The sequence below is a fragment of the Neopsephotus bourkii genome, unplaced genomic scaffold, assembly GCF_033783945.1.
Source record: "Neopsephotus bourkii isolate Nb327-2 ecotype Australia unplaced genomic scaffold, CSIRO-AGI_Nbou_v1 NB_1630, whole genome shotgun sequence".
Taxonomy (NCBI): Eukaryota; Metazoa; Chordata; class Aves; order Psittaciformes; family Psittacidae; genus Neopsephotus; species Neopsephotus bourkii.
In genome coordinates this window covers 11,417,822-11,444,515 of record NW_026902105.1, presented here as the reverse complement: position 1 = coordinate 11,444,515, position 26,694 = coordinate 11,417,822, and the positions used below count along the sequence as shown (strand labels likewise).

Sequence of the window (26,694 nt, the reverse complement as noted above, 5' to 3'; positions counted from 1 at the left end):
CGTCACCGATCCCGTCGCCGGCCCTCATCTTGGTGTCGGTCCCTCTCCCGGTGTTGCCCCGCTCTGTCTCGCCGCCATGCCGTTCCTGGGGCAGGACTGGCGGTCGCCCGGGCAGAGCTGGGTGAAGACGGCTGACGGGTGGACGCGCTTCCTCGACGAGAAGAGCGGCGGCTTCGTCGGCGACATCAGCAGGTACCCGCGGCGGCTCGGTCCGGTCCCCGCTCCTGCCCCCCCCAAGGCGGTGCCGCTAGGGGGCGCCGCGGTGCGACCGCGCGGCGCCGGGGGGGGTCGGTAAGATGGACGGCGGCGTCTCCTCTCTCCCGGGCTGGGGCAGGCTCCTGTGCGGGGCTGCCGGTAGTACCAGGCCTCCTTGTCGCTGAGGCGAGGGGGCTCTGCGGCTTTCCCCCGCGCATGTGATGGACCCAGAGCCAGTCTCCCTCAGCCCCGGCGGCGGTCCGCGCTGTCGGTACACAGAGGCCGTTGCCCCTCCCGGTTGTGGGACGGGAAAGAGGGGGGTGAAAACAGTCGCAGCGCATGGCTTGGGCGATGTGTCTATGAGGAGCACCGCTGAGCCTCTCCCGTGGGAAGCCCCTCTGCCTGGGGCTTCCCGGCTCTTGGGCTGGAGCGGGATGATGTGTTTGAAGCCATGAGTAATGTACCTTCCGTGCTGCTTGACTAATCTGCCTGCACAGCATCAACAACCCCCCGAGCTGCGGCGGGCAGGAAGCCTGTGCAGCAGTGTGGGTCTCCGTGGTCTCCGTCCAGACTGCTCCTGTCGGAACCAAGCGTTTCTCAGAGCTGCATCGTGTTTTTAGTTAGGTTTGGGCTGAGGGATGGGTCAGAACTGTCCATGGCAAAGGGACATGGAGCAAACAGGGATTTGCTGCGAGCCGTTGCTGAAATGTTGTTGTGCAAGGAGGTTTATGTAGCAGGTTTCCCTTTTGTGCAAGCTCTAAGTTAAAATGAAGTTTAGAATGGGAAGCATCTCATTTGTAAATAGGTAGGAAAATGGCTGTTAATAATGTGATTGTGTTGGGAATACTGGCTTTGCCATGGGTTTATACATCCCTTTTCCCATTAAAATGTGAGCAGGTGACGTACTGGCCCCAGTCTGAGGTCCTTCCAGTGCCAGGTGCTGGTGTCCAACTGTTCAACCTGTCAAGATGTCTTGGAGAAGCCTGTGGAAACCTGGCAGTACATAACCAGGGGATAATCTGCCTCCCATGCTGGAATTCTTCCACTGCTGCTGTTGTTACGGAGGTTTCAGATTACAGAGTCATTCAGTAGGAAGTCAACAGTCAGGGGTGTGCTGTTGACACGTATGATTTAAAGCAGATCCATCTTATGCTCTTGGGCCTGGATTCTGCCACTGCACGGGGCACGTTGACCCATTATTGATTCTGTATAACACTGATAAGGTGTGAGCTCGAACATCTCAAACCTGCTTCTTCCTTACTGCCATGCTCTGTTCTTGAGTTTTGGTCCCCATACCAGAGAGCAGCATGGATGGGGGAGATGTGCAGCGGAGATGTTCTGCTCCTAGGTTTAGGTGATCCTGGTGGAAGTGTTACTGTGAATATTGTGCACCTGCATTGCTGCTGTTGTTCCCCTCCTGCAGTGTGGTGGGGGAACCTGCAGGAGTTGCTGCAGTTGTTATCTGCGAGGAGAACATGGAGCAGGAGGGGGGAGCTGAGGCTCTTGGTGTTCTGAAGCCAGGGAAGTTTCTTCTGCACTGGGAGCCATGTGAGATGGCAAACCAGAACACCCATCTGGAAGAGGCCTGGGTCCCACATGGGGCTGAAACTGTTCGTTTCCATGGATGCTGCTGGTGTGGCTGTGCTGACAGATGGCAAACAGGGGAGATGAGGAACCTTGCCCCCCAGGTTTCATTCCCTTGTGGGAGCCTGTGCTGGGTAGCTGTCAGAAGTGTGAGCTGGTGTGGTGCTCGTGTTGTCTTTTGGAGGCAGTATAAACATGAGGTCTATGGAGGAAGAGGTCTGACTGTGTGAAGGTCCTCATGGCTGTTGTGGAGGAAGTTTGCCCAGGGCTGTAAGCAGCAACTCTCAAGGGCCTACCAGAGCTCCAGGGGTGTACCAGCCACAGCACTGAGAGGTGCAGTGATGTGCCTGGGACCCTTCTTTGAACTCAGAGCTACAGAGAGCCATCTCCCATCCCCTGTGAGCTGCTGGGGCAATGGGGGAGCTGTCTGTTTCATTCTCTTGCATGCATTTCCTGTCTTCACAGCATCTCCACACACAGACATCATCCTCACAGCTCTGGGCAGCATGGTGGGTGCAGGGTCCTCTGGTGTGAAAGCTCCTGGTGGGTGCTGCTGCCCCTATGGATCTGTGCTACAGTGATGTGACTGCCTGGGGGCTTCCCGGTTTCACGTTGCTACATGGGTCTGCTCATTTGCAGGTCTGAAGAATGTGAGGATGTTGATGCAAATCCTCTTTATAGATAGTCTTTCATTGGCCTTAGAGGAAATAAGGGGTTACAGCTCTCTGCATTAATCATATAGTTACAGCAGAGCTCCAGCAAAAGCAGATGGGCAGTCTTGAACTAGAGATCCTAGCTGTTAATTTGTATAGTCACTACTATTTGGTGTTTGGAAAGCCATCAGCAGAGTCTGGACCTCAGCTGAATCTGAAAGAATGTTTTGTAGGGACTCCTTTGTTAATAAATATTTTGAGTGCATATATATGTCCTCAAATACCTAAATATGTCTTTCTGTGGAAGTCTGAATGGCTCAGAGGAATTTACCACTTACAGCAGGAGGATATGGTGCTAGGTAAAGATAGAAACAGGTTGAAGAAAGGAGAATACTGCCCAGTAGTGTCCCAGTGCTAACTGTGCAATCTGTATTACTTGTTCCTGTTTGTTATGGGTATTGTAACACAGAAATGAGACACCAGAGGCTCATTTAAGAATACCATTACTGGATGCAAAATCTGCATGTAGACTTCTTGAGAGCAGCCTGCAAGGAGGCAGCTTTGGAGCTCCCAGAGAAAACCTGTGTGTTTTCTCTCCTTGCAGGAAACAGTGTTCAGCAGACTGCAGAAATAAACAGAAACCTTGCTTTGTGTCGTTCACAGCTTTTGCAAGAAGGATGATCACAACAAAGAGAATCTCTTCAACAGCCTGAACTATGATGTTGCTGCCAAGAAGAGAAAAAAAGACCTGCTGAATAACAAAGCCAAGATTCAGTGTAAGATGTCTATTTGGGCTTTCTTTTTTAAGAGGAGTTGCTGCAATACGATGGAAAATGCTTCGTATCCCTGGTTTTTGCAGTTTATGAAACCTTCCAGAGTGTCTTGAAGGGCTTTGCGCCCATGTTTGACATAAGTAGAGAACTTGGATACAGTTTAATGTGAAGATTTATGCCCCTGTTATAATCCTTGCTCTGAGGAGTTGTGCTTGTTCAGTTCAAATTTGTCATTTGTGCTTGTCAGAAGGAGGGTAATTTTTTCCTATGGTACATTCAAATGAACCAGTTCCAGGGTTTGGTTCCCCCCTCCCCCCCACCCCATAGACTTCCTTGTGCACAATAAGCTAAATTTATTCTTCCTTCCATATGCATGTTGAGCACTAATCTACATTACTGGAGGCTATAAGCCTGAATGCGAGCTTTGATCCTATCTCTGTGCGCGGAGTGCATGAAAAATGAAATAAGATTTCAGCTCACTCAAAACAATGGAAGGTTTGAAATCTCAGTGTGCTCAGTGAGCAGCAGGGGTCTGGATGGTGCACTGTGGAGGACTCGGGGGAGCCTGCAGGGGCAGCAGGGTCTGTAGTGATCTGATTGGAAGATAGGTACTAGAGTTCAATGTGAGGGCTACAAGTGTAAACACACACAGAGGAAATGAGTTACAATTCCCACACTACTATTAGCTCATTGTGCATCCCCCAGGATTTCAGAAACTGGTGCCAGAAGTTGGCCCCTCAGTGTATTTGGTTCTCTGAACAAACAAATGTTACCATGACAGTTTTTGGCTGGATTCTGCTCTGACCTACTATTCAAAAGGGCCTGGTGCAGGGTCTGCACATCTGTAACTGAGATGGGTTGGCCTTGGGCTCACAGTACCAGGCAGCAGTGACATCAGCTGCATCCTTAGGTGGAAGGACTCCAGAAGTCTGGTATTTTCTTCAAGGAAAGAAGTCTAGCAGGACAGGGAGAATAATTTTCCTTACACTAGCTGTTGATTGACAGTGTGTGGTGGAAGTAGTGTCAAAAGCCTGTGGGAGGAGGATTGAGCAGCAAAACTGCTTACAATAAGGGCCTTACTGCAAACCAAGTCGGTGTGTGGTGGGTACAGGAAAGCTATTTTGGGGAGTGGATGGGACAACTCCCATTTCTGAGGGAAGGGAGGGGCAATTAGAAATAGGAAAATTTTGGTCCCAACTAGGTTTTTCTTTTTTAGCAAGTTAGCTGCAAGCACAAGCATGCTCCTCTGAGCCTGACCTCACTGCTAAAAGCTCTCTCCCACATGCCTGGTGTCTCATGACATTTTTGCTCAACTTCAAATTTGACATTCAATCCCAAGCCTGTAACCAAGGTAATGAATAGTTAATAAAATCAATAACAACAGCACCTGGCTGTCAGCCATACTTAACTGTCTAGGACCAAAGAAGAGGAGGTGCTATGGTATATCTGTGGCTGGCAGATTAAACATTTAGAGTCTTGAGCTGTGTCACTGAAACAGAAGCCCTCTCTAAGGCTCAGGGCTGCAGTCTCAAATGAAGGAGTATGGAAACAAAGCAGCTTAGCAAGTTGCTAGATTTGGTTTCAAGTGCAGATGGTGTAAACACAAAATAGCTTCATTTGCTCTAAAAGGGCAGTGAGTATTATGAGCAGAACAGAGATCCAGCCCTCTGAGGTGGGAGATTAACTGAGCAAAATGTCTTTATCCAAACAGATTTCCACCAGGAGAAGTGGATCTACGTTCACAAGGGGAGCACGAAAGAGGTGAGTGCCTCCATAGGTTCTTTGTTCCATTTTCTGCTGTGTTTTTTTTTTCCACACAGTGGGAGATACTGTATTGATAAAAATCAGCAGAAGCTCTTCAGAGATAAGTGGAAGATGTGGCTTGTGGTTGGTATTTCAGTAATGATTTTAAGCCCCAATCAGGGAGCCAGGGCTTGCTGTACATGTGTTTAAAATACGACTTGTTTGCTTCCCTCAGTTAAAAAAAAAAAAAAACAACCAAAAACCAAAAAAACAGCCATTTGCAGACCAAGCCATAATACTGTTCTTGGCTTTCACCCAGAGCAGTCCTAACATGGAAAATCGTTGGAATTCATAGCAATGCCTTGCTTGCGTTCATGGAGAGAAGCAGCTGTATGAGACTGCTCTGAACTTGCCCTATATATTGAACCATGGGAATGTGTGGCTCATTCTCACCAGTAAATCTGTGGGTCATGAGCAGATCTCAGGTCACTGTTGAGGAAAATACCTTAATCTACATCTGGTCATGCCCACTCCTGATGTCAATAAGCGTGGCTCTGTGGGAGGCCTCCTGCAGCTGCAAGCTGCTCCCATGGTTTGTAACCATGAGCTTGCTCAGTTGAGTTTGCCCTGGGTCACATCTACCTGGTGCTGTCTGGACTCGTGTCAGCCAAAACATGACCAAGACTGTGGTGTTGTTTTTTCTGCTCAGCGCCATGGTTACTGCACCTTGGGGGAAGCCTTCAACCGACTTGACTTCTCCAGTGCTATCCTGGACTCCAGGAGATTCAACTATGTTGTGAGGGTGAGTGAAAGCCCAGGGTTTATTTTGCTGTGACGGTGGTAGAGGCTCTGAACTGAGTTGCAATTGGGTGATAGGAAGCACTTGCTAAGAGAGGCCCAGGTGTGAAAGGAGGGGGTGTTGTGCTTTGCTGCATGAAGTAGTTGATGGTAGCTGTGTTGATAGATGCCCAAAACTTCCTCTTTGATCTGTTGAAATGGAGAGGCACGTAGGTGATGGGCTGTCCTTAGCATAGCACTCCTACTATTTTTCAATTGTTAAATTCACTTCTGAAACCCAGAAAACTTAGCTTTTCATCCCTGACTTCTTAATTCAGCTTAAGTGTAACTTCTGTAGTCCCCAAAGGGAGCATGGGCTCTCTGCAGAGGCATAGAGCAGCAGCAATCTCTTTGTGCAGAAGGCTTCAGATCCATGAGGGCTGTGAAGCTTTATCTTGCTTGAAGTGAAAAAGGAGAAACACTGAGGAGCTGAGCGTTTTGGGAATGAGAGGTTGGGTTAAACCTCTTGGAGGCACTGCTCTTAACTTCTCTGAGGATCATGGTTGCTCTAAATACTGTGTGAGTAGCGGTGGTTTCAGTGGGTGAAACATTTGATTAGTCCTGACACCATTAGTTGGTAGGAAGGAGGCATCATTCCCAGGTTCCCCATACTCTGGCTTTGCATAACGGGTCTTTTGGCTCTGTGGCAGAGGGGGGTGTTAGTGGCTGGGGAGCTACTGTCTCAAGGACTGTGGATGCTTGTATATTATGTCCATGTGATCTGCAAATTGATCTTGAATTTCAGTTGTTTATCAAGGTTTGGAATTCAATAAGCTTAAAAAAAAGTCTGTTATTAACTTGAGGCTGTTTATAAACAGCTCCTTTTCACATCTCAGCAGCAGCTGATCACTGGTGAGGCACCAGCTGTTCAGGTTTTAGGTTCTGGAGCAAGCAGCATTGGTATTGCTTTCCCTTTGAGTCAAATGTCATGAAGTGTCTAAGGAAGAAGTGATCTGAGCAGGTTCACCTTGATTTGTTTAGGTGACAAGGAGCCTGTGGAAGCCTCTGTCAGCCTGGGAAGGTATCTTGCATAGGACTGCAATGATCGAGCAGAATTCCCATTTAACATTTCGAATAGTGAACTGAAATTTCAGTGAGGCTGGTGTGGTCTGGTGGGGAGGCTCTGGCTGACCTTCTTCCCCTTTTTTCCCATAAAGCATCCTGAATCTGCTGTGTCCAAAACAGCAGTTTTCTGTATGGAATTCAGCATGTGTCCTTGTTTCTACAGATTGCCTCTCTTCTGAGCTTTTAAGAACAGTTTTCCTCTGGTAGTTTTAAGGATAAAACACTACTAAGAAGTATGAAGCTTCCTAATTGAGGCTGACTTGTGGTTTGGCAGATTAAAGAAGGTATTAAACCTGGTACCATGGATCAAACAGAAAACTGGCTTCTTAAAATGAAAGACTTGTATCAGCCAAGTCTCCAGTGGATAGTAGCTCATAAAGTGCCTTAGGGGCCAGATTCACTCATGAAAAGCTCTGCCTAGATGTGGATCTTGTTTATGGTCCTTTGCAAATCACAGGCCTCCTAGAGCACACAGATGAGCAGACTGTCACATGGAAAATGCCTTTGAATATTGGCAGGCATAACATTTTTCCTTTCCCTCCCTTGTTCTCTCTAGTTCCACCCGTTGCTTGGGGTATCTGATTAATGTCACGCTACTTAGTTCATCAAGCAAATGCTTTCCAAGGAGGGAAGTTTAGAGTTGGAGGCTGGGGAAGAATATGAGGTTGTCTGTAGGGGAAAGGGGGAGAGAAGCAGCCGCATGCTTGGGATTCTGCTGGCTACACGCAAACTTGCCTTATAGAGAAATAGGCTACATCACTGCTGACAGCAAAATGGGCTTTCAGGCTGAGCATCAGCTTGTCTTTTTCAAAGCATTCCTTTCTGAATTTCTGTGAACTCAAGTGCTACAGTGGTTTTGGTGCTGATTTTCTTGTCATACCTAAGTGTCTGTTGCTTAAGATATTCCCCAAGTAATACTGACAGTGCACTGATCAAATGGGCACCTCTGAGGTGGTGTGAGCTGCAAGAAGCTTGGCAGGTATTCATGGAGCCAGTGAGTTCATATAACAGAAGAAATTCTCTTCCAACATCAGTCTCATCTTGACAGTCTGATGATATGGTGCTGGAAGTGCTAACTCTAGGCATTGGTGCTAGGACTTGATTCTTGTTGATCTTTTAAACTATAGCATCTGCCTACATGTTACAGGATAAAGTTTTAGAGCTAGTAATGAAGTGTGTGATTGATACAGAGGACCTAAACTGTTCTTAGTCTCAAAGTAGCCCTGGTTTCTCTGGCTTTAAAGACTGGAAGTATTCTGTAAGCAAAAGTAGTGTCAGCAAAGACAAGTACGTACAGCCCAGCAGTTGTTTGTTCTCCTTTGGGATTGCTGTTCAGATGATAGGTTTTACAGGTTGCTTCCTTCAGAAAGGTTTGTTGTATGATGGTTGTGCAGTAATATCTCAAGGGAAGGTGCTGTGTCTGGTCATAAAAGCTTAGGTCAGGTTAAGCTGCATGGGCACAGTTCTGGAATAACATGATCTAGATAGTGTGCAGCCTGCTAAAGTAGTCTCTTATGTTTTTACAGCAGTTAGCTCCAGGAATCTGGATTTATGCTGTGCTGAAAGAATCAGCTTGATGCTGTCTCATGGAGATCTGTCAGCACCTGTGCTGTAAATCATTATAACTCGCCCTGCTCTTGCTCTACATCCAAGCTGAAAGCCAATGTGACATTTCAGCCACAAACTGAAGGGCTGTGAGAGCAAGGTGAGGCTGGAGGAGGAATTTTTCATTGCAATACGTTTTTCTTAAGCTGTACAGATGTGAGGAACCATAATCCCCAACCAGGAGGAGCTTATGGATACCCACAGGGTGCAGTCCAGCTTCCCTATAGCTGCTTTGAGGTATTTAAAGGGGGTTTACACTTGAGTAGTTTGAGACTTGTGATTTTAATAATTACAAATCATTTCTCTTTTTGAGTCAAGGTGGCACCTATCTGCTGTGCAGCAGGCCTGCTGGGGGTTGGGGTTGGCTCTCTGTGTTATAAGCCTGTAGCTGTGTGTTGTTTGGGGTATGGATTGCCCACACACCCCGGTGTTGAATGGAGACGGTGGCACCAAGGGTCATCTGGCTGTAGCAGGTCTAAGCAGTGCTGTGCACAGTAATTGCTGTATGTCACTTATGTGTTCTTATGGTCCTGAAACAGAGAACTTTTATTACCTGCCACATGGCAGTGTTGTGTTTGCTGGGTTTTTCCCTTGTTGTGGTAGGAGGACCTGCTCTGCTTGTGGAGCCGAGTGGCTCATTGGACCAGCTGCTTTAGGCTGACTGCTAGTGGGGTTTGGGCAGGAGCCTATCACTTGTGGGGAACTGAGCAGGTTATTGCCCTGGTGCTGAAGATGCTGCCTCCTGCAAGCTTTGCAGAGGCTCTGGAATAGCCCACTGCACCTCTTGCCCTTCCTCTGGCTCTGGCATACCTCTGAGCACACAATGTGGGTGAGATGGTAGGAAGGATTTTCTGGGGAAGCTATCAAATCACCTTTATCAGCTTCTGAGCAGTTGAAAGAGTGAATTGGGCTCTAATGCCCTGTTTTCTGAAGGCCTTGCAGGCTTCTGAGGCCTAGTTACAATCAGCTGGAATGCAGTCACTTAGTGGTTTTGAAAGCAGGCCTTTTAAAATTGCTCTTAACCTTTCCCTGTGCACTCTCTCCTGCCATCTGTCCCTCTCAGTTGAGCGTGGGTTGGACTTAATGCAACTGCATCATAACACATGCTTGCAGCTCCCCAGCCTTTTTACCCTACTCAGCATTAATCTGAATTCACCAGTCTGCTTTTGGTCTGTATTATGCAAGTGGCAACATTGATTTACCTTTTATAATGCTGTAGACCCCGATTTGGCAGTCCATTAAGAGATCATACTCTGGGTCTGTGCCAAGGCTGAGACCCTTCAGTACACTGGAGCATGTGGGGCATGGATAAAACTGTACTGCTTACTTGGTTTTTGTGTATTACATGAGCACAGAAGAATAAAACGTGTCTTGGTTTGGAGGGCTAAGCTGGTTGCTTCAGCCAACAAACCCTGTGGAGCAGTCCTAGAAGTATTCACAACATAGTTTTCATATGGAATTTCATCCTGTGTTTATTGCTGCAGGGGAAGGGAGGTGACATGTGATATCTAAGTGGGTTCACTGAACATAAATTGAACCTTGATAAACACAGGGCAAATTTGAAGCTGTTCATTTGCTAAATTGGGACAAAATTAATTTAGCTATTCTTCAAGGAACTGAGATTTTTATCCTTGTTCTTAAAGAATGGCCCTGGCATCTCACTCCTCCAGTATTGCATTACGTGATGCTTATCACTGGGTGCATTTTGGTCTTTTCTGTAATGGGCACAACATTGCTAACACCCAGCCTGGAGGAAGCTGTCTCCGTGCCAGTTCCAGAATGGTGCAGTCTGGAGACAGCAGTTGTTCATGCATAGAAGAGCTGATCTGGGTGCATGTGTAGCTAATGTACAGATGGAGTCTGGTGAATTGATCACTGTAACGGAGGTCCAAAGGCTGATCAGTTCTGTGTAAGCAGGGTATTACAGACCACTTTGGGGCAGTAATATTTTTTTTCTACTTACTCCTCCTTTATTTCAAAAAAATGAATAAAAGACCTCTTATAAAACATCTTGAGCATCTTGCAAACTGCCTTGTTTTTAAGAGTATCTAGTTACTGTTGTCTTGGTTTAGCTGATATGGCAAGAAGATCCACTGATGCATGTGCACCAAGTATTACCAAACTCCTGCATCTCTTGTTTCCCTCCAAATGAGCCAAGAAAACAGGCAGTCTGCCCTTCACAGGAGCTAGCACAGGTCTTTTTTCATCTTGTTTTCTTTCAGTCATGAGAGGTACAAGATATTAATAGAATGTAAACTCAAATCCATCTGATGGAGGTGTTGGCCTGGAAATAAGACGGAAGAAGATCAGTCACTCAAGGCAACTTCACTGCTCCTAAGTGGCAGTCACATGTGAGCAGAGCAGGCGAATGACTGCAGTGACACCTCTCCCCAGCTCCCTGCTTTATGGCAAGCTGCCAGTGACTTTTTGGATGCATTCCTGTCATTCTTACAGCGGGGCAAACAGTTCAGCTCATGACTTATCGAGTCTTGTCAAAAGCCATCTTAGTTACTTGACACAAGTAGTTGCACCTTTGCTGGGCTCTGCAATGCCAGCAACTGGATACTGTAGCTGCAGATGATAAAGGATTAATAAGCTAGTCATGTGGTAAAGTGTTGATTGACTTGTAGCATAAAAGGTTTTCCCTTTCCTTTCTAAATTAAAACATCCAAACCAAATGGACTGACATGTGGACGGCTTGTGTATTTATATAATGCTGGGGGAAGGGAGGAAGGCTTGGAAGATCACAGGACACATATTCTACAGTGCATTATCCATAGGGAACTTCCACAGCTGTTCTTGTGGTGGTAGAGCTGGGGAGAAGAGGGCATCTTCCCTATGGGAAGTGCTTCCTTTAGCATGTGCAGCCTAAATTCAGTGTTCACCTTGTACACAAGTCAGATCAGTGATGGGAGCCAAATCCTAATGGAAAGTAAAAGCAAGACCTCTGTTAGGGGAGGTTAACAAGTAAACAGGACAAATGGGGAAAGGTGGCTTGGTGTTTCAGCTGTAAGACCTGAACAGGGGAGGAGACCTTGGGGCAATAGGAGTTTGTTGAAGGGGGAGGCTGTTTTTAATACAATGCTCAACCTTTCTGTCATGGTGACAGCACTCTGACAAAACCCATGCAACCCAGGAGCTTGACGTAAATTGTGGAGTCTGATTCTCATTAATGCTCCATCAATAATATCCCCGTCCAAACAGACATTCGCTCGTGTTCCCTCATGACAGGGCTTGTTTATGCCCCAGCGAAGGACAGTGACGTTGGCTGTTCGTTGTTCTCTTGGTGTGAATAGAGGCTGCCAGCCTCAGTGCTGCTCTGTGGTTTCTCTACGTCTCTGAACCATGAAATCAAGTTTTCTTCCTTCCCCCCTCCCCCCAAAGATCATTAGAGTGCTCTTCCCCCCCTTCAATGTGGGTTTAATTATTTGGCCTCTGCTCTCCTCCCCCTTTGCATTAGCTTGCTCTGTCGTTCTATCTCCCTTTTATTTTCCAGCAGCAAACAAGTCTGTGGACTGTTTTGCTGTGTCATGTGACCAGCAGTCAAGATTAGAAAGGTATCTGTGTGCTCTAAGGCTCACAACCTCTATTTTTATCCCCAGCTGCTGGAGCTGATAGCAAAGTCTCAGCTGACGTCACTGAGCGGCATTGCCCAGAAGAACTACATGAACATTTTGGAGAAAGTGGTGCAGAAAGGTAAGAGACAGGAGCGGGGAGGAGGAGGAGGAGGTAGATCTGATATAACCTAACCTAACCTGCAGCCCTCTGTGAGCCACATCCTTGAGAAAGCCAGTCAATACACCATGGTGAAGGGGGGCACCATTGCTTGTTTTTGTAGTGCAGTTCCATTTTTCCCTCGGGGAAGGACAGGAGAAGGGGGCGAGTGGGAAATGCTGTATTCCAGTAGGTATCTGAGGTGATTCCTCCTTTTCCTTGCTACCACCCCTTCTGCATCCTACTGAGTCCTATTTCTGACTGCAGAAGAGATGGGCTGCTCCTGCCCCCAGCCTATCTGCAGCCTCTGCTGCCGCCTTGTTGCCAGTTTGCTGTATCAAGTGCTCCCACTGCTCCAGAGGGAAGGAAAGCTCCAGAGCTGTCTTCACCTGCTAGGGGGGCTGAATGGTTGACATGCAGCACTTCCCTCCCTGATGGTTTAGCTCTGTCTGAAGGCTGGGATTTGAGAGCAGCCCCTTAGTGTGTGTATACATAATGAGAAAGGAGATCCTGAGCTGTCTCCCTGCACATCAGCTGGGGTAGATGAGGAAGAAGTACACACGGATATTAGAGGGGAAAACTGGCTGCTTGCCAGTGGTGGGAAATGGGAAGTGATGCAGAAAGGGCAGATACTTCATCTGCTTATCCCGGAGGATCTCTTTCCATCTGTTGTCTATCCTACTGTGCCTGGCTAATGTTTTAAGTGCTTTCCTCTAAAAAGAAAAGCACAGGCTGGCTGTTCTGGCCTGTGGGGTTATAGCAGATAAATTGACCTGCCTGAGGAACATACAGATTTGTAAAAGGATTTGGGCAGTTTCCAATTTTAACCTTTCCTGTTCTTCCAAAGTCCTTGAAGATCAGCAGAACATCAGGCTAATACGGGAATTGCTGCAGACTCTCTATACATCCCTCTGCACGTTAGTTCAACGGGTCGGCAAGTCTGTCCTGGTTGGAAACATCAACATGTGGGTGCACAGGATGGAGAGTATTCTCCACTGGCAGCAGCAACTGAACAACATTCAGATCACCAGGGTAAGCGCAAATCCTGAAAGCTAAAAATAACATGGCTCCTTTGTGAAACCTTCTCATGTAGCAGCTCTCACTTAGGTGACTGCATCTCACTGTACTACCAAGTGCAAGCACAGAGTGCTGGGGAAGGACCTGGAGCTGCCAAAATAACTGGATGCATTCCTAGCATTACTTGTGTCCCTTAAATCAAACTCAATGTACGTGACCCAGGATCGTACTCACTGTTACTGGTCACAGACCCCATGGTTTGACTCCTTAATGGCCGTGAAATGTTGTGCAAACAGAGCTGGGCAGGAAACCACCTCGCCCACTTGAGAGTCCTCAGAGACTAAGCCTCAGTGTAAAGAGTCAGCTCAGTCTTTCTGAAACTGAGACATTGTCATCAAAACCTGTTTATCAGATAGTTGAGGTTTTTAGATTTGCTCAATCTGTAAATTAAATGCGAATTTCCAAAGAGCTGTGCAACTTTGTGCTTCCTGGCTGAAAATATCAGTGATTCTTCCGGTAGTCTGGAGCTGCCTGTTCTAGCCGGATGAGTCCTGCTTTTACAATGTGTGTTTTCAGCAGTGTCTCTGTGGATGGGAAAGATGTATTGAGAAATACGTAACCTGGCTTTGCATAGGAATAGTCTTGAATGTGCTCCATTTCACAGAATCACAGAAGGGTTGAGGTTGGAAAGGACCTCTGAAGGTAGTCTGGTCCAACACCCTTGCTCAAGCAAGGACAGCTACAGCCAGTTGCCCAGGACCATGTCTAAACATCTTTTCCACTTGGAATGGATACCTACTCACAGGAATGATTAAGATTTCCCCCAAGGCTGATCTCTGGTGTGCCCCTTGTAGGGCTTTCCTGTAGTGAATTGGAGTGTGAAATTGGTTGGGCAGACCAAGGCATGGCTCAAGAGAATATAAAGAGCACCTTTTTCTCTGGGGGGTTAACTAGAGAGGCCTTTGCAAAGGATTAAGCAAAGGGCCTGTATTCATCACTTCTCTTGGGAACACCAGGAAACAATTTCCAGTCCTTCCCTGAAGTGATGCAGGCAACAGGACATGGGAAATGAACTCTGGGGAGTTTGAAGAGCTGCAAAAGCAGCAGTGCCTTATCTGATGGTGGTCAGGGAGTCCCCGCCTGCTGTCCCTCCCAGTGTGCAGCTTTTGGGATGGGCCTTGCAGGGGAAGCACTGGTCCAGCTGTGGGGTGGCTCTGGGGCGCAGCAGGTCCATGAGCTGGGGAGCTGCCCTGTGCCTGGGCACTGTCAGGCTCAGCTCACCTGGCCATCTGCTGCCCTGAGTGCTGCTTCCCTCTACTGTAGGAACTCATAAAGGACAGACAAGCATTTCAAAGAACTCTGTCTATCCAGACGGAAGTGCATCAAAGTGTTGCTTGTGAACTCATTTCTGTGTATTTACGTGTGTGTTTGCAGGCACTTTTCTAGCATAAAATAGATGTTGAGCTTGCAAAACAAGTTTCACACCCCTGAAGATGACTACAGGTCAAGTTAAAACAAAACCAGCTGAGTTTAGAGGAAGGAAGAACAAGCTCAGCTCTGTGCAGCCAGTTGCTTACAGGGCACTGAGTGCTTCTGGGGTTTCTGGAGGGGGGGAAATATCTTGGCAACAGCCAAGACCTAAACCTTTAAAATAAAGAAACTTGCAAAATATTGTGTGCTAGAGCTGCTTTAAAACAAAAAAACAACTCTGTCCAGAAAGTGACAGCGAACTGCTCTGCTCTGATCTCATCTGTGTTCCTTGTCCAAAATAAGTAATGTTTGAAAGTCCTGGAAAGGAATACTGAGGGAAAAGAAGTAGCAGATAAGTCTTTGGCCCTGACTCAGGAAACCTGTAAGGATTTGCTTGAGTCACTCTGGTTTCTTCAGAAATAAGACATAAGCATGAGCTTTGGGGCTTTTTTGAGCCTCTGAGCTTAGTTTTTCATGTTTTGCTGTAGCAAAGCTTATATGTAGAGAGTGCAGGAGAATGGAAGGGAGATCAATGGGAGGTGATCCAGGGCTTCAGTGCATTCTTCGTACCTCAACATATGACCCAGGCTGTCATGGAAAGAAATGTCATCTGGAGATGGCAGAGACAGTTCACTCCTGAAGTTCACTCATTTCTGTCAGGCCTGTTGCTGGTGGAGATGGCCAGAAATGATGTGTTTGAAAAGCTGTGGCACTTGCAGGTAGTGGGCAGTGCTGCATGGTTTGGCCAGGCTGGTGATGAGGGCACTGAAGGGAAGGTGGGAGCTATTTGCGTACACACATACTTGTTGTGCCTGTGGAGTTTCACATGGGATGACTGGAGATGGAACCACATGATTAAAAGCAGCTTCATGCAGTGTTCCCCTGCTGATGGCGGGCCTCGTGCTTCTTGTTTGAAACAGTTAATAGTTCTGCCAATTGTGAGATGGGTGCTGTGACTCTGTGACTTAAAATAGCAGCATCTCTGTACAGGGTAAATGATAAACTTGGCACATCTGTCTAACATTGTTTCTTCATTGGGACCTAATCCTAAAAGCTGCTGTTTGCCTTAATAAGGCTGGGGCTGGTTTTGGAGCAGTTGGAGTCTGGGTTGTGGTCCTTGCTAATGTTTTGCTCCCATGTGTGCCTTAAATTTCCCCCAAGTGCAGGGCCTTCAGATCCATCGTGGTCAATTTGTCCTGGAGCTGTGCCACCATGATGACTTGCAAAACAGTCCTGCACCCCATGTAGACCAGGCAAAGGTGGATGGGGTGTGAAGGTGGCTTTTGTCTCTGTGGGCTAGGATGTGCTCTGGTGTGGCTGAACAGCCTGGAAAGCCATGGCTGCAGCTGATGGGAAAGTGCAGGTCCTTCAAGTGTTCACAAAGTTAGTCTTGCCAGCAGTGACCTGGGAAGACATGCAGGGAAAAACCCTGCTGTGGGTACTCATCAGTCACTGCTGTGGTTACAGCAGGGTCCTGTGACAACATAAGCTAAAACACATGTGAGAAGAACATGAGATTCTCAGCAATATGTGTAACATGAGGCTGAACTTGAGAAGTAATACTGATCTCCCTCATGGTGGAGAGACCTGGGTGGTTTATAGTTGATACCATGATGCAGCCAATGTCCTGCTGTAGTGAAAGCTGGTGGTAGTGCTTCTGGGAGCAGAGTCTCATGAGCATGGGTATGGGAGGCTTGAACTGCAGCTCTGCTTCTAACTACTGTATTACATGTACATGGCCTCATCCTTGAAGGTATTTCAAACTGTTCTGGGGCAGAAGGTTAAATATCTCTATGTAAAATGTATCCTTATTCAAAGAGGCAACTACGGCATTATTCTCTATGTGAAGAACAACGCTAAGAAGGCAGTAACTCTGCTGCAGCATAGAATTACTTGGGTTTTCAGCTTCCTGTGAGCTCTATTTTTGTCTGTCTCTTCCAGCCTGCCTTTAAAGGAACCACTTTCACAGATCTACCATTGTGTTTACAATTGAACATCATGCAGCGACTGAGCGATGGGAGAGACCTGGTTAGCCTTGGTCAGGTGGCTCCTGACCTGCAAGTGCTCAGCGAAGACCGGCTGCTGTGGAAGAAACTCTGCCAGTACCACTTCACAGACAGACAGGTACTACCACCACTCTGCTTGTTGTACCCCACTTGCAAGTGAACACACGGGTAGGACTCTCTTAATTGACTCGCCTTGGATCTAAGTGCTGTGCCACAAGCTGATAAGACAGGCTGGCATGAGGATGGCTGTGAAGATGATTTATGTAGAGGGTTTTGCATGCCACAGCAATGATTCCTGAAACAGGAGCCTGAGGATTTAGTCATACGGTGAACTTCAACCCTAATCCAGGTAGTAACAACTGCAAGTCATGCTCCTCTTCCCATGTGTGTGGGGAAAACATGCAGGCAAGCTCCAGCCTGGCCCCTGATGTCACAAGGACAGACACCCTCACAGAGAATCTCTGTGGATGTGGTCCATGAGCGATGAGTTGTACTGTCTTATGCTTTAGAGCAGGAAATCCCCTCTGAGCTGTTCTGTGAGTGACAGGACTATGCGGAAAACAGCCCTACCAGTACCCAAGTTTACATAGGCAAACATCTTTAGCCCTTTACAAGCTGGTAATCATATAATTGCTTGGGTGGGAAGGGTCCAACCCCCTGCCACTGACTGGGACCCCTTCCACCAGACCTGGTTGCTCCAAGCTGTCCAAACTGGCCTTGAACACTGCCAGGGATGGGGCAGCCACAGCTTCTCTGAGCAACCTGTGCCAGTGTCTTGACCATCCCCACAGTAAAGAACTTCCTCCTCATATCTAAATCTACTCTCTTTCAGTTCAAAGCCATTACCTCTTGTCACTACCTGCTGCTATAAAAAACATTCCTCTTCAGATTTCTCATAGGCCCCCTTTAGGCACTGGAAGCTGCTGTAAGGTGTCCCTGGAGCCTTCTCCAGGCTGAACAAACCCAACTCTCACCATAGCATAGGTGCTCCAGCCCTATGATCATCTTCATGGCCTCCTGGACTCATTCCAACAGGTCCACATCCTTATGCTGTTGGCTCCAGACCTGGGGTCTTCTAAACTTAAAACCAAAGTCCCTCTCTCTATTTATAGGTGAATGTCTGGGGTGTTTATACCAGACCTCAGCACTTCAGGGACCATGTGCCACATCCCTCTGATGATTCGGCTTTATTTGCTTACTCTGAATCTGACTTTGGAAGTGACTCTGGGGAAGTTAATTCAAATTCAGTCTCTGCAAGTAATGAACCCTTGAAGATGGGTGTTGCCCAGGCTAATGTGACAAATCATTGACTCTGCAAGTCAATGAAGAAGCAAAACATCTTCCAAAACTGTTAAATGCAACTGTACTCACTGTCCTGCCAGCCAGATTCAGTGGCTAAAGTAGTGACAAAATAGCTCCCAGTGTTTCAGGGTTCATATGGTAATGTTAGTGAAATAGGAATAGATCCTGATAACAGTATTGGGTGAGGCTGTTACCATCAGGAAGCTGGTTGTAGCTGGATATTCAGAGCAGGAGCTATTATGGGACCTCACAAGGATGCGAGGGAGAGAACATGAATTGGGAAGAACAAAGCATTATTCTTCTGATCTGCTACAGTTGTTATTTTCTCTTCAGATTCGCAAACGGCTAATCTTATCTGACAAGGGGCAGCTGGATTGGAAGAAGATGTACTTCAAGCTCATAAGGTGTTACCCACGGAAGGAGCAGTATGGTGACACGCTGCAGCTCTGCAGGCACTGCCACATCCTCTCCTGGAAGGTATGAGGTGCTGGTGGGACAAACTCAATTGGGGTGGGAGCACTGGGGCACCCAGTGCTTTGCCTGATTGCAGCTGGTTTGGGGTGGTGTGGTTCCTTTGCCTCCATAACCTGGTGTTTTCCTACATCTTAATCCTCCCTCAGCTGTTAACGTCCTTTCTCCCCTATGCTTGATATCCCATCTTTATCTTGAACAAAAGTAGTGTCCTTCAAAGCCAGAGGGGAGGGAAATGGGCATACTCTAGGGCTGCCTGCAGTAAATCACCTTAGCATTGCCAGCAACTCCTCCCACCCATTGCATGGAGGTGGAGGTCTTGGCAACACAATTAGCTGGCTACAGAACAGCCTAGACAAAAATCTGCTGGCTGCTGTGGTAGGGCAGGTCTCTAGTTAAACTCACGCTGCTGATGGTAGGCTCCAGCCTCTCATCCCTCAGAAAAAGGGAAAAGAATGAACTGGATCTTTGCTGGTTTTATTTCCTGTGACTTGCCAGTAGCCCCTAACACACAAAGCCCAGTTCTGACTGCTTTGGAGAGTAGAAATATTATTCTGGGCTCTGCTCTACTTGCAAGCAGGATATCTGGCAGGGGGCAGTGCTAAGTTGGCTGATGCTCTGGCGCCCTTTCCACAGTCTCTCTAAATGGAGTTGTTTTCTCCTTTCCCAGGGCACTGATCACCCCTGCACAGCCAACAACCCGGAGACCTGCTCCACCTCACTTTCGCCGCAAGACTTTATCAACTTGTTCAGGTTTTGAACTTGGGTCACCGCAGCTTATGTGATTCTTACAGGACACTTTATGCCACTGAGCTTGGACACTCCATTTGTAAATAGTGTAAATATTCATGTCTGTTCGAAGCTCCTGAGTCAAGCAACAAGAGGATCTCGGAGATGAAAGGTGAAGTTGCTCACTGACACGCAGCACTTAAGGAATACAGACTTCCATAGGACTGGTGTATAAATGCAGCACGTTGTACAGAGTCCCTTTTTTTATGATCAGAGTACAAGATACAGGGCAAAAAACTTCATTTTTCTTGGTTTTAGAAGTTAAAAATGAAATTGCCCCTCAACCATTTGAGAACTCTTTTGGTTTGTTTCTTATAGAGAGAAAGCAATACGAGGCTAGGACTGTTGAACTGTTCCTCCATCTGGTTTTATTTAGCATACATATTTATAAATATGATGTTTTAAAACTATTTATGAAAAATATCCCTGTGACAAGTTTAACTTTTGTTTTTAAAGGACACATTCTGAAATGCATAGAACTCTAGCCTACTTGTGAGAGAGAATGGCAACATACTACTTTCTACCTCTAATATATTGAGTACCTTTCAAACAAGAATCCAGTGTACAATGTGAACTTTTGTATTTTGTACAATGATTTAAAGGGAAATGTTTGTGATAGTAAGCATCTTTTCTTGTATTAATGCTTACCTCTTTACATTAGTTTTCTTGCTCTGTGCTTGAATGCCTAGATGATAGGCACCATATAAGTACCTAAGACTTTACTCCATCCTCTTTTAATTCGTTGGGTTTATGAAAGACTAAGCAAAAGGAGCAAGTGAAGCCACAAGGATGAAGATTATCTAAAAGGGAGGAAGCTCTGTTATAGAGAAACAAAGGACTGGATTTAATCTCACCATGTAAAGCCGTATCCACTCCACTAGGTTAATTACACGTGTTGAAATCCCAAGTGAGGTTAGAATCTGGTTCTTCAAGCCCATGTTTTCCAACACTGCTTTGTATTCCCACTGCTGTCAAGTGAACTTAGTCATCTTGGGGCAGGTAAAATACAGGGAGAACTGGACCATCCAATCTAGTGAAATTATGCGGTTTTTAGTCACTGGAGGACTTGCAGCATCATTTCAGACTACTGGAGTTTAGGGTGATGAGCAAGACAGCATAGAATAGTTTGGGTTGGAAGCGACCTTCAGAAGTCATCTGGTCCAACCCCCCTGAAGAAACTGGTCAGCATTTTCCTAAAAACAGCAGTCGAGACTGGGGTAATCAAGGGATTTCCAGCATGGCACTTGGCATCTTTGCTACTCACACAGAGAAATAACCAAAGACCCAGCCTAATCCCTTCCACTTCAAGTGCTGAGCTGCTCTATGGGATCATCTAACACCAGCCTAGAGCCAAACTTTCAGTCCTATGGAGTAAGTGGCCAAACTGACTTCACTGCGGCCCTGATCTGGCTCAGCATCTCCTCTGTTGCACGCAATGCTTCACTCTTCCCTAGAGTGGAGCTCAAAGCATCCAGCTCATATCTAACAAGGTATGGAAGGGTTTTGCTGTTTGCTAGTAGATCTCCTGTATAGCACTTTCTCTGTGCTGATGTAAGCAGGATACCTTGGAAGGGTAAGCATTTATGTGACTATGTACAAAGAACTGTGAGGAAGTGGAGTACTCAGGACAATTCAGGAAGAACTACTTGAGTTAATTATTGTTAACTATTCTGTTCCTTTTTTTACATTTTTATAACTGACTTTCCACACTTTTCTGCAGCTGTTTATATTAAAAATTGACAGTATTTGCATTTTTGCAAACTAAATCACTTTGCATTTTCTTGGAAAAGATGCAAAAAGGGAAAAAAGCTGCCTCTAGATGGAGCACTGGGGAATGGGGGAGGAAACCCAGGAAAATGCTGACAAGAGCTGCCCTTCTGCTGAAGCTTTTGCTCTGTGAGCCTGTGCACCCTTAGCTGTGGCCCAGAGCTTGGCACTCTCCAGAGATGACGAGAAAACACGTACAGCATACGGAGCTTTGTCTTGGTGTTGATGCCCCATCCATCAGTTTGCTGGTGGAAGGCATAAGCCTGCTGATCATACTCATGTCAATTGAAAGTGATTTAAAAGCTGTTACCTTGGAAAAATGAACTTGTGCTTGTTTGGAGGGACGTTTGAGTGAAGGAGGCCGGTTTGTTTTCATTCCCACACTGTGTGTTAATATTCATACCCACAGTGGGTAGATGAGGCTGAAATCTGGCTTTGTGAGTGAGGATATTAAGGACAGAAACATGCAAGTGAAGTGAGTGAAGCACTGCCACTGTATTTGGAGATTGTTGTAGCTCCTTTTTCTAGAAGTGAGAGGACCTGTGCCCCTTGGCAGCATCTGTTTCCAGCTCTGACCTAGGGTGGGTTTATTCCATTGTCTTGCCACCCGTAGTGAGCCAACTTCACTATGGTTGATGGGAAGGCAATGCTACTTCACTATGAAATGCTGGGGGGTTCTGCCTAGTCTGAGTGCATGCTTAGCAGGTAACACTTATCCACTGTGAGACTGTGACACTGGGTGAATTTCAAGCTCAGGTTTGAATCCAGTCTAGTCCATTCCCTGCACAGCAAGACAAAATCTCAGCATTTAGCTGTGATTTGGGAATGTCTGAGCTATTACTCATCGTCTCTATCAGCCCTTCGCTGCTCTTGAGCAAAGAATTTACTCTGTGTCCTCTGCCCAGAGACCACAGGTCATGCTCACAACATAATGTGCAACTGAGGCTCCTATTTATAAAACTTCAGTTAGAGGTGGGGTTTTTATTTATTAGCACTATATAATCTTAGAGAGTCAAAGAGGTGAGGATTATTTGTTAATACATATAAACACTTGTGTGTTGCTCTTGTGAGGTCCTGAGATACTGTTGTCTGTGTCCAAAGCAGCAGAAAACCAAGCAACTACTGTGCTGGAGAACAAAATGGACTAAACAAAAGGAAACAGAATAAGCCTCACTCAGTTACTGCCTCAGTCATTACCCTTCTGCTACAGCAAGAGTCACATGAGACCTTGATCTCTTTGGGAGACTCATTGTTTCTTGAAAGGCTGGTAGAGGAAGATGTGGTGGTGAATTCAATGCTCTTGTATTTCAGATGAAATGCTGTTGCGTCCAAATACCTTAGTCCAACAACTTACAAACAAAGCAATCAGTATTTTAGCAGTGCACAGGCATCTGCTTGGCTGAGGATGGCAGAGTAACAGGACTGACAGTGATAACAGGGGCTTCCAGGCTGGATGGTTTGAGGCTGCCCTCGTGCAAAAAGGACCTCTTTATTTTAAGACAATGGTGGCAAAGCTGTTGTGAAGGGAAAACAGACTTTTACTTGTATTTTGGAAATAGAATGTTCTTTTCAAATGACATTTCACCTTCCAGTCAGTGGAAGGAGGGGTTTTTTCCTCTCTTTTATTTTTTTCCTGCCAGCATATCCAAAGAAACCTCATTATCTTCAGAGGATGAGTTAACCAGTGCAGCAGTGTAGAGCATGGTGTTGTGAAGAGGAAAAATAGATCTATGCAGGGAAAGGAGGTGGCTTAGGAAGGGAGAGATCCCAGAGACTGCAGTTCAGCTTTCTACAATAGGCAGGCATTTGGTGTTCGTTTTAATGTGATAGCCACTTCAAGAGGCGTAATTTTAGCTGTACATACCTTAAGCTCTTTATACTAATTATGGTATGGTAAAGATTGATCATAAAATGTGTAACTCCTCTTGTATTGTTTGGGTTTCTGTTTTTTAATTGTGGGAGTTTCTAGATCCTTTTATTTTGTAAAGTGCTTAGGAAGGCTTGTATTGCTCTGAAGATACTGCTTTGTATGTAAACATTTATTTGCACCCTGCCACTTTCTGTATATGGGAATATCTTTTGTATTCTTTTTCTTTGCCCCCAGGTTTTGAACTGTTTGTGTTCCCATTTCTGTTTGACTTCAGTTACCTTTGCTAAGCTGTCACCTTCTACAACATATTCAGGTACTAAACCAGCTTTTCCTGCCCAGAAAATTCCTTGGCCCTTAGTAGCTAAAATGTGATGTGGAGCAGGAGCATTTCAAATTCTGTTATGTAGCTCATAAATCAGATGTGCTGTTTCACACTTCTTTCCTGCTCAGGATAGCAAACCAGCATTGTCCTCTGCGGTTGTTCTTACAAACCTGTTGCACAGTTTCCCCATAGATCAGCACTTTGCCAAAAAGACATAGCTTTAAATTAAAATGGCACTCTTCCTAGCTGGCCTGCTTGCAAAAACGCACACCCTGTGGAGCTGATGGCTGATTAGATTGATAAAGACTTGCTTTTAGAAGGTTTAGGCCTCGGGTGTTCTTGTGCTGCTTCTCTCAGCTCATGGCTTATAATGATGCTTGTTAAAGGTTCTGAAGGCTGTCACACAAGCTGCCAGCCTGTGGATGCTGGGCTGTGTGAGTGTCTTTACCTACCTTTAGGTAATAGACATCGGGTGCTGGTAATCAGCTTTGCAGGATCTCGCCCTAGGGAGAACAAATCCATCTTGTCCTTGACACATGCAGTCTCTAGTATATTAATACCTTGAACATGACAGAGATTCTCCTCCACTGGCCAAGCACTGCTGCTTCCCCTCCTGGGGGGCCAGCTGAGGGTGGAACTTGTGTATTTGTTTTAGCCATCATGTGCATCACAGAATGCTGAAGGGCCTGCTACCAAGAGAACATTTTAATTTGAAACAGCAAATATGCTCATCTTTAGAAACTAATCTACAGTAATTATAAATACCTACTTATATATGGAAGGGAGTGTGTGTACTGCTTTGTTTTTCCTTAAAGCTGTAACTAGAGATGATATGAAGTGAAAGTCATCCCTTATATAAGACTTCTGTTTAATATTATTGTGTGGTTAAAATCCTTCCATTATAAATTTGCACTTTTTTGATTCTTCCCTTGCATGTTCAGCTCTGATTTTTACATCTGTTCTCTGCAGACAGTAATGTATTTTTGTAAAACATTTTTGACACTGAATTGCAATAAATGTTCAAACAATGTGAACCGCAGAGCTGGTTGTCTCATTGCTTCCAAGCTGACCGTTCAGACTTAACGTTTCTGGTAACTATAGGTAGCAGAGGAACATCCAGATGCAGGAACATCCAGAACTTGGGTTGTTGTGGCAGTAGAAGAATATCCTGGATAGAGCTGTTGCTTCATTGGACCTTGAAACAGATTGAGGTGAATGGAGCCCTTACTTCTAGGAAAAACATTGCTGTTGTGGAGCTTGTGTTCTCTGGACACAGCACAGGAGTGATTATTGCCCCAAAAGAGTGCTCACTCTGGTCTGATAGCTTCAACTCTAACCTGTGGCTTATGGAAATGTTGTTTTTCATGGACATGTTATCCAAATTCCAAATTTTTATCTTTTTTTCAGTTACAATTGCATCCGGTTGGTCAGGACTGCAACAGGCTGACCCAGGCTCCTGCGCAGAGGGAATGCGAATAGGAACCTACTATAAGGACTCCCAGTAAATAGGGGGAACAGCAGATGAAAAGGCAAATGAAATGTTTCAGGTTGGAAGAGGAGAAGTTACCATGGTAAAACAGGATTGCTTGCCTGATAAAAGCTATGCCAGCTATGAAAATAAGCATGAAATGCAGATGGTTGGGGTTTAGTCTCATTTGCACTGTCAAGGAATGCTTGAGTGGTTTCATAGGTCTTTCTGTAGTATGCTATGCCTCAGGTTTAGAGTTGCACCCCCAAGACACAAAGCTGTGGAAACAATGGACAGTCTGCAAGATGATCAGAGCCTTTTAAACAAGGGGATGAGAGAGCTGTTAAGACATGTTTATTACACAAACTTCCTTGAAAATGTCCAATTCTATGTATTTTAATAGGCTCAATCGTTAAAGGGGAATACTTTCTAGGAATATGGTGGATGAGGTCTGTCTACAGTTCTCATATTCTCTGTGAATATGATAATTATATATAATTCTCTATATTCTTCTTCCCCTGAGAAGGCTGCATGGAGACCTCACAGAAGCCTTCCAGTAACTGAAGGGGGCCTATAAGGATGCTGGGGAGGGACTCTTCATTAGTGATTGTAGTGACAGGACAAGAAGTAACGGGTTAAAACTTAAAATAGGGGAAGTTTAGATTGGATATGAGGAAGAAGTTCTTTACTGTAAGGGTTGTGAGGCACTGGAAGGGGTTGCCCAAGGAAGCTGTGAATGCTCCATCCCTGGTGGTGTTCAAGGCCAGGTTGGACAGAGCCTTGGGTGGCATGGTTTGGTGTGAGGTGTCCCTGCCCATGGCAGGGGCATTGGGACTGAATGATCCTAAAGTCCTTTACAACCCTAACTATTCTATGATTTTTCCTACTTTCATGTTGTTGCTGTTAACCTCTCTACCTTCTAAGAGCACTTAGGGTAGCTGTTGAGGCAGCTGGAAGCATGGATGAGGTCACTGGATGGTTTGGGTTGAGAGGGACCTTAAAGATCATCCAGTTCCAACCTCTGCCACGGGCAGGGACATCTTCCACTAGACCAGGTTGCTCCAAGGCCTGTCCAGCCTGGCGTGTTCCACTTGGATCAATAACCAGTCACCCTGTGTAATTCCTTGAAGCATCCTCAATGCTTGGAGCCAAACAAAGGAGCAGAGTTTGGGCAAAAGGCATTTTGAAAAGCATACATCAAATACTAAGATCACAACTCTGCTTTGCCCCAGCTTTCCCCAGTTCTCAGTTCTGCTTCACAAGGGGCGTGGGGTGAACCCCTGTCAATCGTGTAGGGATTGCTTTATTTTTAACAAAACCTGAGCTGCTTCTGTCATCAAAATTGCAGGAATGGGAGAGCTGTTTTCTAAAAGGCTCTATAAATAGCTTGTGTGGGTTCAAAGGCCTTCCCTAAGCTGGAAAGAAATGAGTTCACCCCTTGCCATTCTCGATGTGCAATATGCTGTGCTTTTTAGTAGAAAACAAACAAACTAATATCTTTTTAATGTGTTTTCCTTGGATTGTTTCGGTCCTGCTCAGAACAGGCCTTGGATGCAGGAGGCAGCCCCAGCAGGTTTTGGGCCTGAGGTGGCAGAGATGATGTGGGGTGCTGCGGTCCTCCTGCAGCTGCTGGAGGGAAGGAGCCCACTGCCCTCTCCATACACAGGATAAACAACCACCCCTGGGGGGTTTGTGTCTGTGGAAGAGAAACACAGCCAGTGCAGGAAGTGCAAGTCCCTCCTCTTCACAGCATGGATTTCAACTGACTTTAACAGGGCTTTTGAGCACTGAGATAAGCTTGTTCTCACAGGCATATTATTTGTGAAGTACCTAAAAAGGTGTCTCTGCGGGTAATCAGTGATGGGAATGGTCTTTGTGACAAGTGACAGCCTAGAAGCCATCTCAGTCTCTGCCTGCTCCCAGGGCCAGGGTAGCTGCAGTTCTCCCTTCTCCTTGCTTTTCCCTCTGAAGCCTGTACTTTGTGAGGGATTCAGCTCATGCCACAGGCCAGGAACCTCTCCTTCCTCCCGCCCTGGTGCAGCA

The 26,694-nt window shown here is 46.1% G+C and overlaps 1 protein-coding gene across 2 annotated transcripts; it reads left to right on the top strand.

Annotated features, from left to right (window-relative positions):
* FBXO32 (F-box protein 32) lies at nt 1-23,640 on the top strand. 2 transcript variants are annotated; one of them, XM_061373495.1, is made up of 9 exons: nt 1-192; nt 3,096-3,208; nt 4,917-4,966; nt 5,658-5,750; nt 12,058-12,151; nt 13,017-13,201; nt 16,598-16,780; nt 18,298-18,441; nt 19,106-23,640. In XM_061373495.1, the coding sequence occupies exons 1-9, from the start codon at nt 77-79 to the stop codon at nt 19,193-19,195; spliced, it is 1,068 nt and encodes a 355-aa protein (XP_061229479.1). In that variant the 5' UTR covers nt 1-76; the 3' UTR covers nt 19,196-23,640. The 2 variants fall into 2 exon arrangements, with proteins under 2 accessions (XP_061229479.1, XP_061229481.1); XM_061373497.1 differs by lacking the exons at nt 1-192; nt 3,096-3,208; nt 4,917-4,966; nt 5,658-5,750 and adding an exon at nt 8,253-8,555.
* Nucleotides 23,641-26,694: the final 3,054 nt, after the last annotated feature.

Bases quoted from the DNA above. Each gene is read 5' to 3' on its own strand.
- FBXO32 (XM_061373495.1), top strand. From the start codon at position 77: ATGCCGTTCCTGGGGCAGGACTGGCGGTCGCCCGGGCAGAGCTGGGTG. The intron at 3,209-4,916 runs GTAAGATGTCTA...TTATCCAAACAG, and splicing joins TAACAAAGCCAAGATTCAGT to ATTTCCACCAGGAGAAGTGG. The intron at 16,781-18,297 runs GTACTACCACCA...TTTTCTCTTCAG, and splicing joins ACCACTTCACAGACAGACAG to ATTCGCAAACGGCTAATCTT.